This window comes from Hydra vulgaris, chromosome 08 (assembly GCF_038396675.1).
Source record: "Hydra vulgaris chromosome 08, alternate assembly HydraT2T_AEP".
Lineage (NCBI taxonomy): Eukaryota > Metazoa > Cnidaria > Hydrozoa > Anthoathecata > Hydridae > Hydra > Hydra vulgaris.
This window is the reverse complement of record NC_088927.1, coordinates 62,123,861-62,147,843: the sequence shown is the minus strand read 5'-3', so window position 1 is coordinate 62,147,843 and position 23,983 is coordinate 62,123,861. Positions and strand designations below refer to the sequence as shown.

General features: G+C 27.8%; 2 protein-coding genes across 3 annotated transcripts in view; one reads left to right on the top strand and one right to left on the bottom strand.

The window, feature by feature from the left end:
• LOC100210722 (anoctamin-4) overlaps window positions 1–23,983 on the top strand; it is a 99,954-nt gene that overhangs the window by 2,892 nt on the left and 73,079 nt on the right. The gene's annotated exons all lie outside the window — the stretch shown is intronic.
• On the bottom strand, window positions 13,038–18,391 carry LOC136084048 (uncharacterized). 2 transcript variants are annotated; one of them, XM_065804113.1, is made up of 10 exons: window positions 16,440–16,572; window positions 15,353–15,558; window positions 15,127–15,210; window positions 14,893–14,985; window positions 14,183–14,251; window positions 13,961–14,077; window positions 13,698–13,870; window positions 13,532–13,596; window positions 13,253–13,350; window positions 13,038–13,150 (listed from the first exon to the last, which is right to left on the bottom strand). In XM_065804113.1, the coding sequence occupies exons 2-10, from the start codon at window positions 15,543–15,545 to the stop codon at window positions 13,065–13,067; spliced, it is 978 nt and encodes a 325-aa protein (XP_065660185.1). In that variant the 5' UTR covers window positions 15,546–15,558; window positions 16,440–16,572; the 3' UTR covers window positions 13,038–13,064. The 2 variants fall into 2 exon arrangements, with proteins under 2 accessions (XP_065660185.1, XP_065660184.1); XM_065804112.1 differs by lacking the exons at window positions 13,038–13,150; window positions 13,253–13,350; window positions 13,532–13,596; ... (3 more) ...; window positions 14,893–14,985; window positions 15,127–15,210 and having other exon boundaries at window positions 15,430–15,558; window positions 16,440–18,391.

Below are 23,983 nucleotides of genomic sequence, written 5' to 3'. Positions count from 1 at the left end.
CAAAGAACCTCTAAATGTACAAACTTTGTCGCTGTAGCAATTTACATAACTTTTAAACATGTATAAGTATTTTGATAATCCTTCAGTTAAGCAGCGTAAAATTGCTTATTTGCTTTTTTGCACTAGTTACAAAACGTCTCTAATGCAGTTACTAATTAATTACTGTAGTAGTAACTCTATGTAGTAAAGGTACCTTTCAAGAAATTACGTCAGTCGCTTATTAATTTAAACAATCAAAATATTTCCGTAAAATATCTTGTCTGGAAAATAAACAATTAGGTTGTTCAAAAAAAAGCTGCAAAGATCCTACTGAGGACAAAAAGCAATCTTTTAAAACTTATTTTAAATATAATATGCTAATCAAGATATTATATCTTATTATAAAATAGCACATTTGTTGTATAATATGGAATCCTAACTTTAGCTTTAATTTCCAGGCCAAGTGAAAACTTAAAGTTCTTGAATGTTTTTTTTAAGTAAGGACTTTACTTAGTGATAGAATTATTTTTGCCGGTAGCAGAAAAAAATCCCCCCGGAAGATATATCCCGCCGAAAAAATCCCTCCGCAAAAAACCTCCTTGGATTTTTTTTTTACAGCGCATAAAATAAACGATATATCAATATAATAGTTGTTTATAATATAAATATTTCATACATACGTATTATAATACAAACAGAACCTTAATCCTTCATTTTTCATAAATCGCCTGACAAATAGGTAGAACATGCAAGGAGTGTACAAACATTGACTGACAAATTGACAGAACATGCAAGGAGTGTATATACATCGACTGAAAAATAGGTAGAACATGCAAGGAGTGCCGCTACATTGACTGAGGGTTTTGGTTTGGGCGGGCAATCTATCAATTTCAAAGCAATATTTTTTTTTAAATTTTATTTTTTGCGAGGAATTTTTTACGGGGGGATTTTTTTCCTAGAATCCTTTAACCATTGCAAAGACTAATAAACAATATTTCTCAAGGAAAGTGAATAAAAAGAGCTGCAGCTATTAGTATATGATTTTTTGTGTTTACTCTTATTAAGTATAAAACTTTGAGTGAAAAAAACATTTTATTTTGGAAACTTATGGGTTTAAACACATTGTAAAAGTTCTAGCTTTTTTCATCTATAATTACTAGTGTTGTTATCGACTTCAATTAAACCGACTTAAAGTCGACTAGTTGAAAGCCCAAATAAATCGACTTTAAATAATCGAATATTCAATTTAATCGACTATGCATGTTCTTCTAATCAACTAAGTCAATTTAATCGAGTAAAAATCTTAAAAATTCTTATATCTTTTGACTCGATTTAACTTTTCAATCTTTAATTTTTCTTTAAATTTTTCTTTGTTCATTTATAAATAATAGTATGTACTACCATAACTATAACATAGTTTTTTTGTTTACTCTCTTAAAGTTTTATTTAATTTATAGCATTATTTATGCCTAATTAAACTTTCAATTATGTTTTTCATTAGTTCTATTTTTTATTTTCTCAATGCTTGTGATTTTCATAAATACTTTCATACAGGGTTGTTTCAAGCTGATTCGGGGCCCTGGGGCAAAATTAAACTTTGAAGTTCCAAAATTTAAATGTCGTTAACTATACAATCACATTGTAAATACGATTGTAATGACTTTTTTGATATATAGCAAATATTTAAGGCGGTCGGAGCGAACCTACTTTTATCTATTATTATTTAAATGATATGATATTAAAAAATAGAGAGCGAATATAAATAACTTTATTCTTTTTATTACAGTTTATTTCATAAAAATAAAATATTTCCATACTTCGACTAAATCGACTTTTAGTAGACTTCGGCGATTTCAAAAATGCTTCGGTCGATTTTAGTCGACTTTAAAAAATATATTAGTTAATTTACTCGAAAGCCGAATTATTTAATAGTCGTAACAACACTAATAATTTCGTTCAAATAAACGATGTTTTTTAATTTTATTTAAAATAACTTGAAGCAAACCGACTAAAACCCTAAAGATTTTCAAAAAGGGACTTTTTGAAAAGTCTGATGTTTAAAAAAAAAAATTAAATATGAAAGTAGCAACAACACGATTTACCAAACCGCAAAATTTTTTTGCCAAAATAAAGTTTCATTTTCAATTTTAAATATAAATATCCGAGGTCTTAACAAAAACATTAAAAATTTTAAATTTTAACTTGACGATATAAAACATGATTTCAGCATTATTTGTTTTACAGAGAATTGGTGTAAATATCAGAAAAAAATGCATTGTTTGAATTAAAAAATTATACATACGTTCATCAACCGCGTAAAACTCATTCTAGAGGAGGGTAAGTGTTTATATCCCTACTTAATCGACTTTATTTTGCGTAAGGATCTTAGAGTGAACAAGAGCGTTTTAATAAATAGACGTTTAACTCATTGTTTAAAAGCCAAGATATGCGCGCCTGCAATCGTTATAAATAACAATAGCCAAACTTTAATATGATTATACCAGCGCTTTAAACACGAGAGCCGCATATAAATACTGACGTATGCCGAAGAGCCGGAATAAATTTGCTACTATGCCTTCATCTTTAAAAAAATAATTGGCGAATTTAAATTTAGATTTGTTATACATCAATACTTTTATTTTTTAAATGGGAATTGTACTTTTATAAATAAACTTAGTGTGTACACAATTAATGTTAAGTATTTAGTTTTTTTTACAATAAAGAAAGTAAAAGTTATTCTTTAAATGTAAACATGGTTACATAAAATCTGATTCCTTTATATTCTCACTAGAAAACCATTTGTAGAAAAAATTGAGAAAGCATCTCCAAATCATAATTTTTTTTTAATTAATACGATTACAAGAACCATAAATTCTCTTACAAAAATAATTGCAAGCAAGATATAAAATCTAAAGATAAAAAGGTTTCTTTGAGAAAAATAAAAATTATTTTAATGTATTTAAATTAAACTTGCTTTTTTTCGAATTGAACTTGCTTATAACCACTTAATAGCATAAGTTACTAAAAACTGCAAAATATCAAATAAATAAATGACTATACAATAAAAAAAAATTTAAATGAACTTCAATTAAGATCAAATTATTTTTATTTTTACAATTGAAAAATACCTTTTCATCATTCAGCAAAAAATAAGTCATAACAGAGAGAATTCTTTTTATGACATCAATTATTTTTTGTTAAAGACCATTAGAAATTTCTTCTTGTATAATAACTGGCATAATTTACTATAAATTTATTAGGCGCTAAGATTTTCAACACTACTGGTAAGTTTTTTAAAATCTGGTTTCAAGCTTGTAGTTGATATTCTAAGCAACTGTAACAAATGTTCACTAGTTAGATTGGTACGATACTTTGATTTAACAAATTTCATAGTCAAAAATAAAGATTCACATGTTGAACCAAAAATTAAAATAAGTTTTATACTAATCTTTTTTAGTTGAAGATACTTAACTTCAGGAACCATTATCCAAAAATCTAATAAAGCTAGTGTTTTATGCAGCATTTGAAGATTTTGATCTTCTTGGAGATCAAATAATTCTATTTCTAATTGAGATGTTTCTTCAAGTATATTTTTTGGTATTGGACAATCATCACTAATAATATCAATTAAAAAAGGGTTTACTAAAAATGCTAATGATATTTTAAGAGCATTCAAAGCCTTAAACCTGTTTTGAAAGTCTTCAAATAAATTCGGTAGTTTTTCCCGCTATGATTCAATCTTATGATCATCATACTGAATTGTAGGATTAGGATTATGAATCATCTTCGTTTAAGGAAAATGATTAAAAGTTTTTAAGATCTTTATGAAATAGAGCAACATTTTTTGAAAACTAAATATAGTCTGAGCAAGATCAGATATATTTTTTTCTTTTCCCTGAAGCGACAAATTTAGATTTTGTAAATGTCGCATTACATCAGTAAAAAATAAAATATCTTGCAAAAAAATTCACATCGTTAAAGATTTCAAATGTCATTTGAAATCTTTGACGATGTGAAAAAAACATTTAATTGGTTCTAATAGCTCTACAAATCTATAAAGAAGGTCGCTTCTTCTTAGGAGCATTGGCTTTCACCAGAATAATGTCAAGGGCTTCCTTTAAATTAATTCCACGAGTTGTGTCCTTTAGCTCTACTAAATCTAACAACTCTTCTTTCACAAGTACATGGTATTAAATGGGTACCAGCTATACGTTATTAAAATATGTCTTCCGGCTATACGTTATTAAAATATGTCTTCCGGCTATACGTTATTAAAAGTTTTTATTATTACTCAATCAATGAAACTTTTGAAAAGAGCCGCATGCGGGTCGAGATGCAATAACGTTCTAAGAGCTCGAGATGCTCAAGATCGCAATGATTTTCTAAGAGCCGCATGCGGCTCGCGAGCCGCTAATTGGCCTGGATTATACATCAAAGTGACAACTGTCTCATCTATCAATTTAAATAAAAAAACTTTATTATGTAAAGTATTGTGATTAATACATTTTACTATTTTGTTAAAAATTATTCCATCTATTCAATTACCCTTGTATAATGCCTGTATAACTATATAACAATAAGTTTTAAATCTTATGACTATTCAACACCTTTTCATGAATTTGAAAGTTGTAATTAAAAAAAGTAAGATGTGATTGAGAAATACAACATGTATTATAGAAGTCGCAATATATAATTAAGAAACGCAACATGTAATTAGGAAATTTTAAAATGTAATAGAGAAATCCAACATGTAAATAAGAAATCGCAATATGTAATTAGAAAAAAATAGGTTGTAGTTAAGAAATCGTAATATACATATGAGAGTACATTATTTGTAATTGCGAATTCACAATGTAAGCTTAAAGGTCATTATATAAGATCTTCTCGGACATGCATTTTATAAGTTAATAATATCAAATTTTGCATTGGTATGGTACCAGCAATACAGTAATACAGTAATGGAATTATTTGTTTTTTATTTATTATTCATCTGAAATCTCAATTAAGTTTTTCACAAACAAAAGTAAAAGAAAATTTTAATTGACACCCAATTGGAATTTTCCAGTTACCGCCTAAACCTCAAATGCCTTTTTCATGACTTTTTATATTTATTGATATTATATTGTTATTTGTGGCCTTAAATTACAAAGTATATTAGAACTATTTAGGACTATATTATTGTGAACCATTGTATTGTATTGTGATTTATCATATTGTACATAAAATTATTATAACCAGGTGGAAATTTTAGAACATTCAAAACTCATTTTCTTTAACAAAATTAATAACATGCAAAAACATGTTTACATAGTGATACAAAAATTAACTTGTTGAAGCATACTTTTAATAATAATGTTTACCATTTTGTTGATACTCCACTTGAGTTTCATTCCAACAATTGTTAAGGCAACAGAATAAATAAAAGTTTTTCTAAATTAGTTGATAATATAACAACCAACAATTCCCATACTTTCACAGGTGTAACTAAGACAGACCTTTCAGATCACTTTCTCACCTTCCTATCTGCTAAAAACATATCATCAAACAATACCTCTCTCAAATTTCCTATATAGAAACGAGAGATCAATGAAAATTCTTTACAAAAATTCAAAAGTTTGCTAAAAAACATTGTTGAAAGGGATTGCAATCAAGCGCTGCGAACAACACCTACTAACTTTTTAATTTTGTAAATATTATGAAAAAGCGTTTCCAGTTAAAAATGTTGTATAAACATAAAATCACTTTTAACTTCCTGGACGTATGAAGGTTTAATAAAACCATCAAGAAAAAAACAAAAACTCTACGACAAATTCCTAAAAATTAAAACTTATGAAAATTAAATAACTCACTAAAATTATAAAAACATGTTTGAAAAAACAAAACAATACTCAAAAAAGCTTATTCGTTTAACTTTGTTAAAAAAAGCAACCATGGAAATGCTAAGAAAACACGGAATATGATTAAAGAGACAGTCTGCCAAAAACACTTTTGATTGATGGTAAGTTAATCACTGATAAGGTAATAATAGTGGAATATCTAAATAGCTTTTTTCTTAATGTGGGTCACGAAATAGCAGCACAAATTCCGTCGAGCATTGCAACATTTTATTCTTATTGATTAAGAACCTTACCTCAGAAAAGATTATGAAAGAAACAAATCTAGATTCTAATGAATTGCAATCCACTTAAATACTCTAAAAAACAACAAAAGTGCGGGCTTTGATAATATCAGTAGCTTTGTCGTGAAATCAGTATTTGATATCATAGAACCACCATTGCATCACATCTTCGATCTTTCACTGAAATCAGACATTGTCCCAGATAAACAAAAAATTGTCCGAGTCACCCCTGTTTTTAAATCTAGAGATGATTTTGATACTAATAATTATAGATCTCTATCAGTTTTACCATGTTTTTCCAAATTACTAGAACGTTTCATGTATAATAGGCTTTACAATTATTTGACGGAAAACAATTTAATATACGGTAAACAACTTGGATTTAAAAAAGACCACTCAACCAATCTTGCTATAATTGAGCCAGTTATTCATATATCTAATGCTTTTAGTAATGATTGCTTTACCTCAGGAGTTTTTGTTTATCTTTCTAAAGCTTTTGACATCATAAATCACGACATTCTTTTAAAAAAACTCAATGAGTAAAAAATAGTAACTTACTTTGGTTTAAAGATTATTATAAAACAGAAAGCAATACATTCAGCATGAGACAATGACAATGGACCTCTCTTATGCAAACTTGGAGCGTTGAATATATGCAATATCTCCACCAATATTTCAATCCTATTTTACCAAAATAAGTCATAAACACCGTACTAGATTCTCATATAACAACTTTGTCACCCCAAAATTTGCATTAAAGTTAAATTCATTCTCAACACCGCGAACCTTATATATGGAAATTTTTCTCCCAGATTGTTACTATCTAAAGAAATACACTTGAAGAGTTTAAATCTGAATCAAAGCATTTTTTATTATCTATAGACTTAAGCTTTCTTTTTTGTTTTAGCAAAAAAATATTACCTAGCACAATTCATTTCTTTTATTTGGTTTTACTTTTATTTATTCTAAATTTATTTTACAAAACAAATTTTTATATTTACAATTATCAATTATGAAACGTAGTTTTACATAGTTTAAATATATTTTATCACAAGGATTTATCAAAATTTTATATATTTTATTGTAAAAACGACCTGTAATGAAGCCACAATGGGTCTCGGTGATAAAACAAACTAATGTCTTCTTCTTGCTCCAGCCATTTGTTTTATTATTTATATTATCTTATAAATTGCAACTTTCTAATGCAAAATTAAATAAAGAAAATTAAAAAAAAAAAAAATAATAACAATAGATTGTAAATTATAAGGTTTTTATAAAAAATTTTAAATTGACTTTTACTAATTCGCTTTAACGACGTTGAGAAGCAGGACAGCCTTAAACGTCGAAATGCGTTTTAGGCTGTCCTGCTTCTCAAAAAAAAAAAAAAAAAAAAAGGGCGTATAACAGATCTGCGGTCACCGTAAAAAAAGACAACGAAAAGTTAAGTATCCCCAGATATTTTATTGCACATTTGGCTTCTGCTTTTGCTCATTTATCATCAATTTCAGAAGTAACAGCTCATATCTGTGGTATTCAGCCAAAATTTGTCAAAAACTTGTACACGATTATAATATAAAATATAAAAACTTTACACCTTATGATATGAAAAATGTTTATAAAATTGTTTTCAAATTTATTTTCTAATTTTATATTTAGTGTATATATTTAGTATTTAATTTTTAGATGGTGATATATTCAATTTTTTTTTTAATTTAGAATTTAATATACCGGTATGCTTTTATTTCTTTAATTTTGAAACTTTGATAAATACCTTTAAAAGACCACACACTAGAGTGCTCGCGAAGTTCGTTCTATAATTTTAGAGGTTTGTCAAACAATTGGTTGTGTCTTGGAATTCAGTTAGGAATTTACTCACAGTTTTAAATTTTTAAAGTTTAAGAAGATCTATATCATTAATCAAAACAATTTATTTGTTTATAGATTTTATTATATTGATATAACGCTTTTATATAAAAACTTTTACACAATATCTAGTTGCAGGAAAATCAAACACACGAAAGCTTTTAAGTAAACCAAGAATGTTAACTGAAAGCCTAGTTCAAATCCAATTTAACTTAAGCTTGCACACTTTAGGCATCATTAAGTTAGTTTCAACTAACAACAAAGCAGCAAAATTCCCAGTCTAAATTTTTCTTCAAATTTAACAACCTTGGAAAGCAATTATCAGATTTCAATATTCACTTCTATCGATAGTGACATTCACAAGAGTGGAAACATAACTAATCATGTTGATGTTTATTATATTATCCTGGCAAATCTGACAGACCAATTCCTCTATGAACGAACAGTGAATTCTAACTATTACAAACTTGAGATTGATAGTGGTATCATTTTGAAAATTTTACTTTTTATTAATATGACAATCGTAAACCACTAACCAAGTGATTACTTACACAAATATTTGCGCAAAAATGCTGTGTTAATAAAAAAAAAAATTGTTGCTGTGTAAAACAACCTTCCGGCACACTACAACAATTTTAAGCGAAACTGAGCTAAAAAACCTCTCTTATGATATTTCCTGCTACACAAAACTAGCCAATATAAAATGTGGGCCTCAAACTCTTGTAAGAATGACTCATTGCACACGGAGCATGATTGATGCAAAAAATCTTTTATGATCCCCTCCAACAATTAGCGCCTTCTAAAAACTTTTTCAACCATTCAAAGCTTTCGTATAAAATCTTAAACAGACCAAAAAGTTTCAAAATGTTACCTATGGACCTGTATTTTCTAAATCGCTTAACCTATGAGCTACTCTTTCTGAGCGTTGTTAATAATTTTTTTTAATCAGTAAAAAATGACTGCTCAAAAGCACAACCCTGACTGGCAGCACTCTACTTTCAAAAAAAGGCATACAATAAACGTAAAATAGTTATCAATGTCACAGGTTGTTAAAAATTATAGATCTTCTCCAGAAAATGATAAAGTTTAGCTTTGTTCACTTTTTTGATTTTATTAAACAGTTTAGAAAGACTTTTTTCTATTTTTCCTAGTTTTTCATCATATTAAATATTTCTTTGAACAGAAAAAAGCCTCAGTTCATCTCTGCAGTACGTCGGTAATTAAATTAATTAATCATCTTTGCAATACTACCTCGAATAAATTTAAACTAGGAACTCAGAGTATTTGCAAAGGCTACAGAACTGCGAACTTGACAACAAACATTTTTGAAAAATTAAGATGGTTCTTCGTTCGAATCAATGGAAAAAGTGTTTCTTTATTAGTTAGGTATTGAAAAAAAAGTAAAGTGCTGTAAAAATCCATGCTTTTGGAATGCTTATTAGTGGTAGTTTTTAGTTAACTGGGAGCCCTAGACGGTAAAAAAAACTTCCAACACCCGAACTTTTGCATACTAATACATCTCTAATGTATACTACTATCAGTGGAAGGGAGCAGGGGGAAAGGGCGCAGAGGGAGTTTTTTTACTAGAAGGCAATTAATTCTTAATTTGATTGAAAAGGATTCTAATCAGAAAAAAATATTAAACTATTTCATAAATTACGACATTATCATAACTAATTAAAATATTACCATTCACCAAAATTCTCAAGTAGAAAGAAAAACTTAAGTAAAAAACGATTATATTAAAAACTTTTAAAAAATTTAAAATTTTCAAAATTAAAAGAACAAGGTTAATTTAAAACCATCATTTACAAATAAGTCTTAGTTTACAGTTCCTTTTCATTGGTTGGTTTTTTATCTGGCATTTGCAAAATTGCCAAAATTTCTTTAAAAATAGCTCTTTGACCAGTTTCTTCTAGCACAGCATATTGAATTTGATCCTGACTAACAGGATCACTGATTTCTAGAAGCCAATTGAAGAGATTCTCTATCTGGTGTTTCTATGATGTTTTTTTGTGTGATGGAGCCTGAAATTTCTGAGGACTTTATTGTTTAACTCTGATGGTTCTTCATTGGTCACGCCAATGAAAACAGAACAACTTTTGATAATGCCTTAGCTTGGATGAGGTCCTTCTGTTAAATCCTCATGATCATTTCCCTCTCTTCAGCTGAATGATTTGAAACTATTTCAGATAGCTATTATTTTAATATGCAAGTGTATTATTGAAACATATCATAGAACATTAAATAAAAATTGTTATTGTAATAACTAGTTAGAAGCATTCATATTTGTTACAGTTAAGTGGTAATCCAAACTTTACAGGTCTGAACTATGGTCTGAGTAGTTTAGTTGAATGAGTAATTGGAAAAATAAATAAAGTAACAATTTGACACCAGCTGACATTTAGGGCTGTGTAGAATGAGTTTTGAACTCGCTCGCGAGCCACAACAGATAAAAGTTGCGGGCTGAAGCTTGTGAACAGTAAACAGAAAAAAATCATGATTAACAGTAAAAAAATCATAAAATCTTATTTTTTCATAAACATTGTTGAAGTATTCGGAACTTTTTAAATCACTAAACCTTTCAAAAAATGAAAGTATTTCATAGCATTACAATTAACATTGTATTTACTGCTAATTGAGCTATAAAAGCCTTGTTTTTCAATTCAACTCACTGAGTCTCATTTATTTTATATATCAGTGGGTTCAACAGAAAGCAAAAAACATCATGACAATTATGTTGGTCTTATTTAGTTGTTTGATGATGATGATAATGATGTTTTCAGGGTACTTAAAAAACTTCACAAAATTTTGACAAACAAACTTTATTTCAAAAGTATTAAATCAAACTTACTCTTCGGTTTTATTTTTGTTCTAAATTCATTTGATTTTTAACTTTTTTTTACGCTGAACGTTCGGTAAAACAACAACAACAAATTTGCCAGCTTCATTTTAATTTTGATTGGCTTTCTTATTTAGAAAAAAATCACTTTGACGGTTTATTGCGTTCAAAATTTTTAAACTGGTAAATAAGGATATTATACTTTATCATTTAACAATTAGCTTTTAGCGGACCAGGGCAGACGAAACTTATTATTTCATTTTGAAAATGGCACTTTTACCTAAATTAGCCGCAATTTTTGACTGGCAGATTTGTTTTTTGTTTTTATAAATTTAATATTCCATATCAATTACACATTTTTTCCAAAATCACTATTTTCTGTGTTTTAATGACAATAGAGAGGTTCAGCTGAAATGCATTATCTTTAAGGTTCTGTTCTTTATTCATCTGTACCGTGTTAAGAAAAAATGCTATTTAAATAAATAGTTTACCTTATTATATCAAAAATAAATACAATCTAAAGAGATATTATTTTGATTTTTTATCAATGAAATTAAGAAATATGATATTTTATTAATAGCAAGTAATTCGGCTAAGAAACAAAAAACTTTTTTCCTTAAGGACACTTTTTTTTTAGAAATTTCTAAATATAGAGGAGTTTTTTTAGAACTTGACGCTTGTACCCCTCCACTTCGAAACCCGTGTCGTCGGGCTTGGTAATATACTTATATATGCGTATACATATATATGCATATACATATACATACATATATATATATATATATATATATATATATATATATATATATATATATATATATTTATATTTATATTTATATATATATATATATATATATATATATATATATATATATATATATATATATATATATATATATATATATATATATATATATATTATAGAGTTTAAGGTTAATTATCAAGTCTTAAACCTATTTGGACCAACCATGACCTTAAATCTGAACCTAATCATAACCTTCTTCACCCTAAACTTTGCCCTCAATTAACAAATTTTTTATATATTTTTTGAAGGGTTTGTTGTTTCAAACGTAATTGCAACAAGCCCAAAATAAGCAAACAAATTATTTTAATTTACACCGCCTAACTGAAGGATTACCAGTATTTTAACCTAACGTCGCAAAAAAATTAGATAATTAGTTACTGTAGACTTGACGTAGAATTTACAATTTTAATTCGTCGACTTATAGTTAAAACATATTTTTTTTTGTATATTTTTTGAAAAATTATGTGCCTTTAAAAGTTTTTTTTTTAACATTTATATTAATAAAATAGTGAATTTTTTATTTATATTTAATGATTGAAATTATAATGGATATATCTTACATTTATACTCATATATTTACATTTAAACATCAGGGCCATCCCGAGGGGTGTCTAGCCCTTCCTGCGAATTTTATTAGTTGGCAAATTGGACACTGGAGTCGGCAAAATAGTATCTATATTTTGCAGTCGAGGACTAAACATTTTTTTTTTTTTGGCTTTAGTCGTGAAAAAACAGATAAGTCAACCCCACTCCTTCCCATTAAAATCTCTTCGGGACGGCCCTGTTAAACATAAAAGCCGCATTATTTTTACCATAGGCTTTGGGAATCTTTTCTAAATTAGAGTTATTTTTTAAAATATGCAAGTTTTTGTTTGCGTTATTTTGCAATCTTTTTTGTAAACATTTTGTAAAGAATACTCTTGAGTATTATAAAGACATTGCAATTGTATGATTTTTCGTTATGTTTTCATTAATATTTACCCAGCGTGCACAATGACGTCCTAAGGACGTCTATAAGACGTCTGATTTCTCGTCTGTAAGACGTCCTTATTCGGTCTCAGGTGAAAGTCTTGAGGACGTCTTTTTTAGACGTCCTTAAGACGTCTGAAAAAGACGTCCTATAAACGTCTTTTTACGTCTGTACATCGAATTAGATGTACATCTACTAGTAGAGTCTGTACATCTATTAATAGATGTACAGACTATAAGATTACTTATCACCTTTACATAGATTCTAAGAATCTATGTAAAGATGTACAGACGTAAAGACTTTCTCAAGAGAAAGTCTTTAGAAAGTCTTTGATATTTTTCCAAGCCCTTTACTTAACAAATTGCATATAACAATCGAATTTGATATGATTCTATCTAGTCATAGAGAGACATAAAGAATTACAAATTTATAAAGGATTATAAATTAAAAAAATACAACATTTAATTATATAAGAATATAATCATTTTCAATTAATATTGGAGGATATTATTGTCCCAATAAGTTGCATTGCTTCTGCTTTTGTCACGTTTTTATAAGACTTTAAAACAGCATCTATTAAATAGAATAAGAAAAAATTCATCAACAAAATCAGTGCATCAAAAAAAAAAAATTTAAACAACTTAATTGAATACAATAAAAAGCTAAGATCGATACCGGTGATTGCATTACATAGATTTACAAGCTCTTTAAATATTTTCTTTTCCTTTAAACCATTCATGCTATATTCTGACAAAACATTGTCTGTTGTTAGTCTAAATATGCAAAAATATATTTCACTAGCAGTGCTTTGAAATTTTATATCTTTTATTTTATATTTTAGAACTTTTCTTATATAAATTTTTTTTTATATAAAAACAAAAGAATACGAAGATCTTTCTTCTGAAAAATATGGATTAGAATTAGCGTCAAAAAAAACTTATGCTGGTAACTTACGTGAGTAGAATATTTTTTATTACATTAGCTGGATTTTTACCGCCAACTGATGATAAATGTTTTACCTAAAACAAATAGATAATATGATAAACAATTTATGACAATTAAAAAAAAAAAAAAACCAAGACAATAATATAAACGAGTAAATAATTATATTCAAGCATACAAAAGTACTGTATTGAATATCCCCGTCAGCAATTGTTTTTTCTAAAATAATAAGTTCGTCTGAACTTTTACACTGTTTAAAAATTTCTTCTGCATCATTAGAGAAATGTGCAGTTCTATCTATCAACAAGTTCTTTATTTCAGCAAGTTGAAACATAACTTTTCTCTGAAACTCTAAAAAGTAAAAAAAAATTATTTAAATAAAATTTTACTGATATTACAAACCAACAAAAGAAAACATGAAATGGAAACAAGCAACTTTACCTGCATCTGGTAAAGGATACATCCTTTTGCAACTACCTGCTAAATCTTTTGCAGTTTCGGGCTGCAATGGTCTGCTTGAAGAAGAGGAACCCATAACATTCGGTATGATATTTAATTCTTTAAAAAAACAATATAAAAAGTAAACTTAAAAAAAAACTAGGGACATCAGGTCCCCAAAAGCTACACTTTCCTTGATAGTACAAAAAAGCATATAGTACTAACCAGCAGTATGACTTAGTTTTCTTTTTAATGAGTTTATCGAAGAAATTGGTAGATCGACTATTTCATGCACTAAATATATATATATATATATATATGAATTTTTATCTTTTTACTACTAAAAAAAAAATGTGTGTGTGTATGTATATATATACATTATTATGTATGTATATATATATGTATATACATACATACACATATATATGTATATATATATATATATATGTATGTATGTATGTATGTATGTATGTATGTATGTATGTATGTATGTATATATATATATATATATATATACATACATATATATATATATATATATATATATATATATATATATATACATATATATGTGTATGTATGTACATACATACACATATATATGCATGTATGTATATATATATATATATATATATATATATATATATATATATATATATATATATATATATATATATATATATATATATGTATATATATATATATATATATATATATATATATATATATATATATATATATATATATATATATATATATATATATATATACACACACACACATATATATATATATATATATATATATATACATATATATATATATATATATATATATATATATATATATATATATATATATATATATATATATATATATATATTGCTGCACTTTAATTAAAGTGTCATGAAAATATTAAAATGAATAATTCTCACCAGATTTGCTTCTTTTAGTTTTTGACTTTGTTTTGTTTTCCATTGACTTTGTAAAAGGTTTAGGTAGGTAAATTTTTTGTGTTATCTTATTTGCTAAATAAAATAAAACAAAATCAGTGAAAAATAGGATAAAGAATATATATCTTTTATTTCAATAATAAATATATAAAAATAGTTTTGCTGTTAAATGAAAACTGTGACATAAGCTTTAAACTGTTTTAAGCTTTATGTTACCTGTTGCTTGACTTATTACAGGCTCAGCATCACTGTCGTGTTCAGTAGTAGACATTTCTACATCTTTGCACCATTCATAGTCATCTAATGATAATGATAAAATTACAATTGATTTACTATTTTTGAAATTAGCTACATTTATGTTAAACTGTGAAATACCTACAAAGCAATGGCTTTAATTATTCAAAATAGTTAGGAAGTCTTATTTACTAGTAAATTATCCTACCTGCAGTGAATTTAACTTTGACTAACTTATATGAAGGCCAGGTTTCATCTAACTCATCCAAGTTCTTTGCACTTCGTTCTACATACGCACCTTCAGGCCAAAATACTCTGTCATCTTTTATCCAATGACTAGGTACAACAGCATCTACCACTTTTTTGTTTTTCTCCACAAGAGAAACCAAAGAATAAGACATTTTGATTAGAAATCTAAAATATAACGACAATCATATTTCAATATGATAAATTATTAAACAAAAATAAGATAACTCAAAAAGCAATAATTTATTTATATAAATAAAATTAAGAATTACAATTGAATAAAATGAAAAGATAAATGACTTTTTAAATTTATTAGTAAATTAAAATGAAGCTTACTTTTCCTAAAAGAACAAATATCTTCAAAACTGAGTGAGAAGATAATTTAAAAATGCATTTTTATACCAGTAAAAAGTTCGACAGATAAGTTTTAACTAATTGTCAATTACTTTATTATTGTAATTAAAAAATAGATGTTAGATATAACAGGAAATGATTGTTATACTTGAAAGAAAAATTATACAAAATTTATACAGAAAATGATGCTTGTAGACTTAATTAAAAGTTAAATTAAACAAATTAGTATTTATTGAAAAGCTCTCCATTATTCATTAAAAGCTCATAATTAATCATTAAAAAAATTTAAGATTCTAAAAAAGAAATATGAATTTAAAAAAATTAGCAATTAACATTCTTTCATAAAAACAGCATTAAAGTAATTGAAAATCATCATGCAATTACTATCAACTATTATTTATTTATACAACATAATATTATATAACAACAAAAAAAATAAATTGCAATGAAATTATTTTTTAAACTATGTTGTTAAAAATTATAGAAATATTATATATAACTATTATAAAAGTGATAATAAAACATAATGATAATAAAAATAATAAAAATTAAAAAAATATATATTTATCATAAAAATAACTAATTTTTAACGCAATAATTTATTTAATAAATGTGCACATTTTTTATTTTATACAAGAAAGTAAAGTTAACTTTTTAAGAAAGATTCTTTAAAATCATATACATAGTTGGCTTACCACATCACATCATTAAGTAAAGTACATAGAACAACCCCATCATTGACTGGTAGACATGCAACCTTTCTTTTAATATCTACCTTATTTACAGTTTTTCTTTTGCCAATGTTAGACTTACATAAAAAATAAATTCCAACCATCTTTGAATCAAATGGATCAGGAAAGTAATTTCTTAACAGACTATTGTGGAACATTTTACAAACAAAAGTAGTCATATCTAAAATACTTGTAATAAAAACAATTTTTCCGGAATGGAGAAGAAAACAATTGTCTTTTTCATTTGTAGAAATTTTGGTCTTGATATCCTTTGAAAAGTTTATTGAATTATTTATTTCAAACTCATGAATACGTTTCACAACTTGAGATATAGGATTATTTGCTTGACGAATAAACCTTTTTAACGAATTTAAATAATTTTCAAAAGGAAAGCAAGAAATTTGATCTAAATTACATCCAAAGTTTGAAACATCGTTATGCAAGTGAATAAGACAGTGTACATTATATGAACAAAAAGAATCGCTATACAACTCCCTACTACTTGCAACAAAATAGACCAGTAATTTATGTGCATATTCCAAATGGTCATTTCTGTAATCTTGATTTTCCTCAAGCATAATTCTTATTGCAACAGATAAAGATAAAAAATTAATATAAAATGGTGAACTAACAGTTCCTTTAAGGGCTATTATTCCAGTATATGTCAAGAACTGTCTGAACTCAGTTGCCTTCCATCTTCGTAGATCGCTTAGCCCACGTGGCTGGCGTGCAAATTCTGAAGGCATTTTTCCATAATGCAATAAAATAGTGTCAGAGACTACATTTAACTGATTAGATGATATGTGACAACAACGAGGGCCTTCTTTTAAGTATAGAAGCAATCTTTTAACAACTCCTAAGCAAACTAAATGCATATAGTCCAAACAAAAATCTTTGATGCATTGAACACTGGAGTGGATTAAAGGACTAACAAGTAACTGATGTCCTGTATAAGCTATCTGTTTAAAATCCTGGTCTATCCTTGGTTCGCAATCAAGATCATGAAAAACTATTCGATTTTCTATATTTACTCCATGAACTTTACATCTTTCACATGCATCATAACCAGTATGACCCTTAATTCCCTTTAAAAATTGACGTGCTGGAGCATCACAAATAAATCCTTTAATATTTACATTAAATTTTTTGCCATTATAGTGTAAACCAAAAACCTCCAAATTACGATACTCGTCTAAAAAATCTTTTAAAAATTCCTCACAACTGTCAGGTTTGGAACTACCACAGTAAAGAGCTACAACAAATGGACTGGCGAGTTGAAAAGATGCAAGAATAGGCCAAAGTTGAGTGTTTGATGATTTGAACAATGGTATACCATCTACGTTAATCAATAGATTAATTGTCTTCAAAGAATTAATATCATGAGATGAAAACTCTTTTAACTTACTTTTTATTGAACTTTTTAAACCTATGTAAAAATAATCACCACCACATTTTTGTTTTAGAGGAACTTTTCTTGGTGTGCTTAATAAGGTTCTTGAATCTTTAGGCAACTCTTTGTGACCATGATTTCTTAATATTAGCAAGATATGATTTGTTGCTGCCATTGTAAGGTGATGTTCACATGCCCAAGATGAAAGTTCAGAGGCCAAGTTATTTTTATTGTCAAAATCATCGTTTTCTGAGATATAAATGCTATTTACATCGCTAAAAATGGAAGATGAGGGTGAAACCTCGCAATTTAAATCCAGTCTTCCTTTAACTATTTCAACTTCTTCTTCAACTATTTCAACTTCTTCTTTATCGGATGGTGAATCCAATAAAATGGTCTCTTCACAAGAGTCGTGACAATAATTAAGAACTTCCAACTGGGTTTCATAGTTTCTTCGCCAGAGTCTTAAATAGTTTGCGTTAGACATTTCAGATATAAATTTTTATTATCTAAATAGATCATTATTAAAATAAACATTGAACTTATATAAGACTTGTTTAACTGAATTAAGTTAATTAATAATAACTAGGTTAATTAAGATTTAAAATACTCCGAAAAATGTAAAAAGTTAGAAAATGAGTTAAAACGATAAATAACCCCCAAAAAAACAAAAATTAAATAACGACCAGCTCGAGCGGACATTTTTAATTAACTGAGTATACTAGTTAATTAAAAAGCGGACATTTTTAATTAATTGTGTATACTCAGTTAATTAAAAATGTCCGCTCGAGCTGGACGTTATTTAATTTTTTTACTCATTTTTTACTCATTTTTTACACCCTAAGTGTAAAAAATGTGTAAATTTATACGTAAGATATATATATACGTAATAATTACGTAAATTTATACGTTACGTATAAATTTACACATTTTTTACTCATTTTTGTGTTTACACATTTTTAAAGACGTCTCAAAGACGTCACTAGGACGTCTTAACAAAGATGTCTGTGAGGACGTCTTTGAGACGTCATAATTTGGTCGGAGACGTCGCGACCTAATTAAGACGTCCATAGGACGTCTCTTTGACGTCTGTGCACGCTGGGTTATGTTAATATCAATGAAAACATAACAAAAAATTGCTTGAGTAGTACTTCGGTACGCAAAAATGTTGGTCAATAACGAACGCTACTTTGGATTAGTCTTAATGACTATTTGTGGCTGTTCCTATACTAAACCAACAATATCTTCGGATATAAGAACATTGCATAGAAAAATTTAGCATGAAAATTCAAAAAAAAAAAAAAATTCACACACATACATAAGCACATACATACATACATACATACATACATACATACATACATACATACATACATACATACATACATACATACATACATACATACATACATACATACATACATACATACATACATACATACATACATACATACATACATACATACATACATTCATACATACATACATACATACATACATACATACATACATACATACATACACATATACAAACATAAATACATATACACGCATTTAATAATACTATATATGTATATATTATATACACATACACGTATATACGCGTACACAAATATATATATACACACACACAAACACACATTTATATATATACTTATAAACACATATACACACATATATACCCATATAAATATATACAAACATACACATACACACATACACATTCATGCAAACATATACACATACATAGGTTATTCCAGGATTTTATACTTCAATTGCTAGATTCAGATTACCAATAGATCGAAGATAGTATTGGTTATTGCATTTTTTTAGAAAAAATTGTTGAAGGTAAGAGGTAGGTTTTTGTGTTGGTGATTCCAGACAAACTGGCGATTCAAGAATTGAACAAGGTCACATAGTTTAATGGATCTTAGAAGTAAGATAAAGCGCATTAGGATTGAGTTTGTAATTCTGAAAATGTATTATTTTTTAAGCTTTGTTTTGAAGATGGGATATCCTTAAAACTGCTTGCTGTTAAGATTGTCCCCACAAATGGATCCCACTTTGTTAGTTATTTGCTTTGGCAGATAAAAAATGTACGAACGCGATGATATAGTAAATAAAAACGATATTGTTTACATAATGGATAAAAGTATATAAATCCTTATTTCAGCAATGACGAGCTTTCTGGTTTGGCTGCATTAATAACAGAAAGTCATGGCTGATTATATTAACATGCTTGGAAACTCCAAAATTCAATGGATAAGGTTTTCTTCGGAGTTTTAAAAGTTCAAAGAGTTTTATCTGCATTTTAAAGCAACAGTCAAAAGGGTTGTCAACAGTCTAAGGCCTTGATGTTGTTAATCAGTGATGCATTTAGGATTTTTTGATGTTTTAGATAGCTAACTTCCAGACATGGAGCTAACTCCAAACATTTGTATGTGTACTTATGCCAAATAATGAGGCTTTGCAAAAAAATGCGATGATTAGAGGCTGGGAACAAAAAAATCCCTTTGACTTCATTCCCCTCCCCCCCCCCCCAACGTAAGGGGCAACAAGTTGATAAAATATTTTTTGTATTATTTTTAACTAGACTTATATTCACCGATAAATTTTAAATTTCATAGTATTACTAGTAGACTAGTCTACACTTTTGAATCCTGAGTGTTTATGAATTTTTGAGTTTTTTGAAACAAGTTAAACTCTTTTTTTTAAAAGTAGAACTAAATTTAGTGCTAAATATTGGTTTGGACAAAATTAGACATGACCGTTTTTGGAAACATTTTAATAAGTGGGGCCGTTACCATGCTATTTTGTTTCATAATTTAATCATCAATTAGTTTATATAAAAATAAAACAATGGCAGTTAAATAAATTCTAGGTTAACAAAGATGTTTTTAAACAAATAAAAATATTTTCTAAAATAAGCAACCCAGTGGGCACGGAGCGTTTTTAAACGTTTTTTGGACGTTTTTATTAGGCTTAGATCTAACAAAAACGTCGAAAATGTCTGAAAATTTATTTCTTACAACAAGAAATATATTTCTTGTTTTAGGAAATAAATTTCCCACCCCACAATTTATTTCTCAAAACATGAAAATATTTCTTGTTTTAAAAAAGAATCTTCCTAACAATGGGTAATGGATTTAGGATTTTAAAGAGAATTTTAAAACAAGAATTACATTTCTTTTTTTACGAATCAAATTTCCTAACTCGGAATTTATTTCTTAAAGCAAGAAATATTTTAAGAAAAAAATTTCTTAAACTGTGGACAATGGATTTACGAATGAATTTGCTGTGTACTAGATACACTAATTGTGGAAATATTTTTAAAACAGTATTTGGAGCCAGCGAGAATCAGAATGGTGTAAGTCAACGTTTCCTCAAGTTAAGTTTTTTACGGTTTTATTAGATTTACGGTATTGAAAACCTTACTAACAAGAAAAAAAAAACAGTTGCCAGTTTCTTCTTATAAACGCCTCATACAAGTCTCAAACCTAACATAATAATGCTTTTTAATCATAATACTGGCTTAACTCAATTTTTTTTTATTTATTTACACCATGCTGATTCTTACCAGCTCATTTGTTTGACTCAATAAGTACTGCTGTCTCATATAAAATTTTTATTATAAATATAATTAATAGTAAGATAAAGAGGACACGTTGCTCAAAAACTATACGTACAAATAATGACAAAGTGTTCGTTTTTTAAACTTTGAAAAAAGTTGAAGTTTTGCTTTTACAATAAAACTTGAAGTTAAACGAGTATTCTCAATGGGTACGGTATGCTTTTTAAACGTCCTTTGAACGTTTTTATTAGGGAACACATTATTATTTACGTAAAGCTAAGCGATTTACTTCAAAAACGCTGAGTAATTGTTCAGCTTTACGTGAATAAAAGTTTGAGCAAAATTGCTGTGGTTTTTATTCACGTAAAGCTGACCAATTACTGAGTAAAAACAATTGATTTTTTTTATTCGCCCGGTCTATTGACTTTTATTTTAATATATGCAAGCAATAATTAATTGACTTTGTAACAACATTTTCATATTTACCTTCGTCAAATTAGCTAAAATCTGCACGTAAACACAATTTTTTTATATGCTTTACATAACAAATTTATGCACAAGACCAAAAATAAACAAGTAAATGTGGTAAATATAACAAGGTAATCCAATGCATTAGAAAATCAGATTTTTGCTTTCACTTTTACAATTTCTAACAGCAGCAGAAAAAAATATCCTTATAACAAATTCGACATTAGACAATGTAGATACAGGTTTCGTTAGTAACCGGTACCAGAATAAGTTGAAGTGAAAACAAAGCTCTTGAAATGCAGACAATCTTTTGTAAATTAAATGTCTGCACTGTTCGTTTAGATTTTTAATGCGCTAGGGCGTCCGATGTAATTGTAACAGAATCCATATCTGCAAGATGGACAAGAAATCCAAAACGAGAGGTAAATAAAGCATAAGCTTTCTTTCGCTTTTCAAGCTTAGCTAAAAGTCGATTCATGATGATATTAACCTCGGGAATCATTTTCCTTATCTAGTAATGTCTTAAATAAATGTTAATCGATCTTGTTGGCACTTGTATTCTTTTTTTCTTTTCTGGTTAACATAGTACTTGTCGGTGCCCACCAATGTTATAGCATCTTTTTCAAAATTCGTCAAAATTTGATCTGAGCCTTTGAACTAAAATTGACAAAGAGTTGTACAGTTCATTCACCGCTGTTAAGTCAATTTTAACGACCTGAAGCATTTTGTTCACTTTCTTGCACTTTTCCATAATTTTGCTCCAGATGACTATCATGACGGCCGTCTTCAGATGATCATCATGAAAAGTCTGCTAGCTTCTACTATCGTGTTTAACTGTAGCGTGTCTTTTAAGGCTACTTTATATAAACTTTATTAGTCTTTTAAGACTACTATATAAAAAATATATAATTACTATTGACAACTAAGAACTTAAAAAAACTGATTTTGATAATTATACCTTGTAACTAAAAAAAAACGGTTTGAAGAGTAGAACTCGCATTTGCACATGCATTTAGTTAGTGAGAAAATTTTCGGAATCTTTACACCTTCTAATTTTGATATCAAGACTTCCAAGCGATGCGTATTCAGCTAATGTATTTAACTTCTTAAAATGGGTCTGGACCCTACATATATTGGAGGAATTATCAACTACCCACCGTAGGCGCAACTACCCACAGTAATCACTAATGTTGATGCCATGCATCTCTAATGTCTTTTTGACATATCAGCTGTCCCGTGATCTCTTCCAGTGAACGATAAGAAACATTCAACTGGTTTCTTGTCAGGCATATCAAACAACAAAAGTTAGTTAATCTGCGCGCAAAACGTCTGTCGTTGAATCAACGATGTTTGAGTAATATTTAGCAGGTTTAAATTCAATAATCTAAAGATAGAAAATACTATTTCAAACTTGTCAGGTGCTCTTTTTTAAAACGATAGGTTAAAAAGATAAATAATCCAAAAAGATAAACATAATTAAACTTTACCATGAAGTAGTTTGGTGACAGCTACCCCTCAACGCAAAACATTTTTCAAATATTCTTTTTCTGCTCATGCTCACTGATTGCCTTATGAGTAACTTTCCAGTAGCAAAATACATCTTTGCTCGCTAAAAAAACTAGTTTTCCTGAAAAAGAAGTAAGATTTGCAGTAAACACTACCCCGCTTAGCAGTATATACCAGTCAATCACTTTCTTTCTTTTCTCAATTTATTAGTTTAAAAAAAAAATTTTTTTTTAAGGTGCGTCGCAAAGTTCCAGCTTTGTCAACGGTTTCAGACTTTAAAAGACAATTAGCGTTGATGTCTCTTTTTGCTTATTTGTTGTGATGAACCTAATCAGGCTATTATTTAGACGTATATAGTCGGCAGGGTCAGTAGAAAATACTTCGACGTTCAATTAGTTTTCGCTACGTACACTAATGGAGTCCAAGTTTGCATCCAACGCTTTTTGTAATAATTCATCAGATTGTTTATTTGCAAAAAATAATGCTATTATTGGCAAGGAAACAACAATATTTAGATTTGTAATTTGTTTTAAATTTGCCTCTTTCTTTCTTTTGCCTCCACTCTTTTTCTTG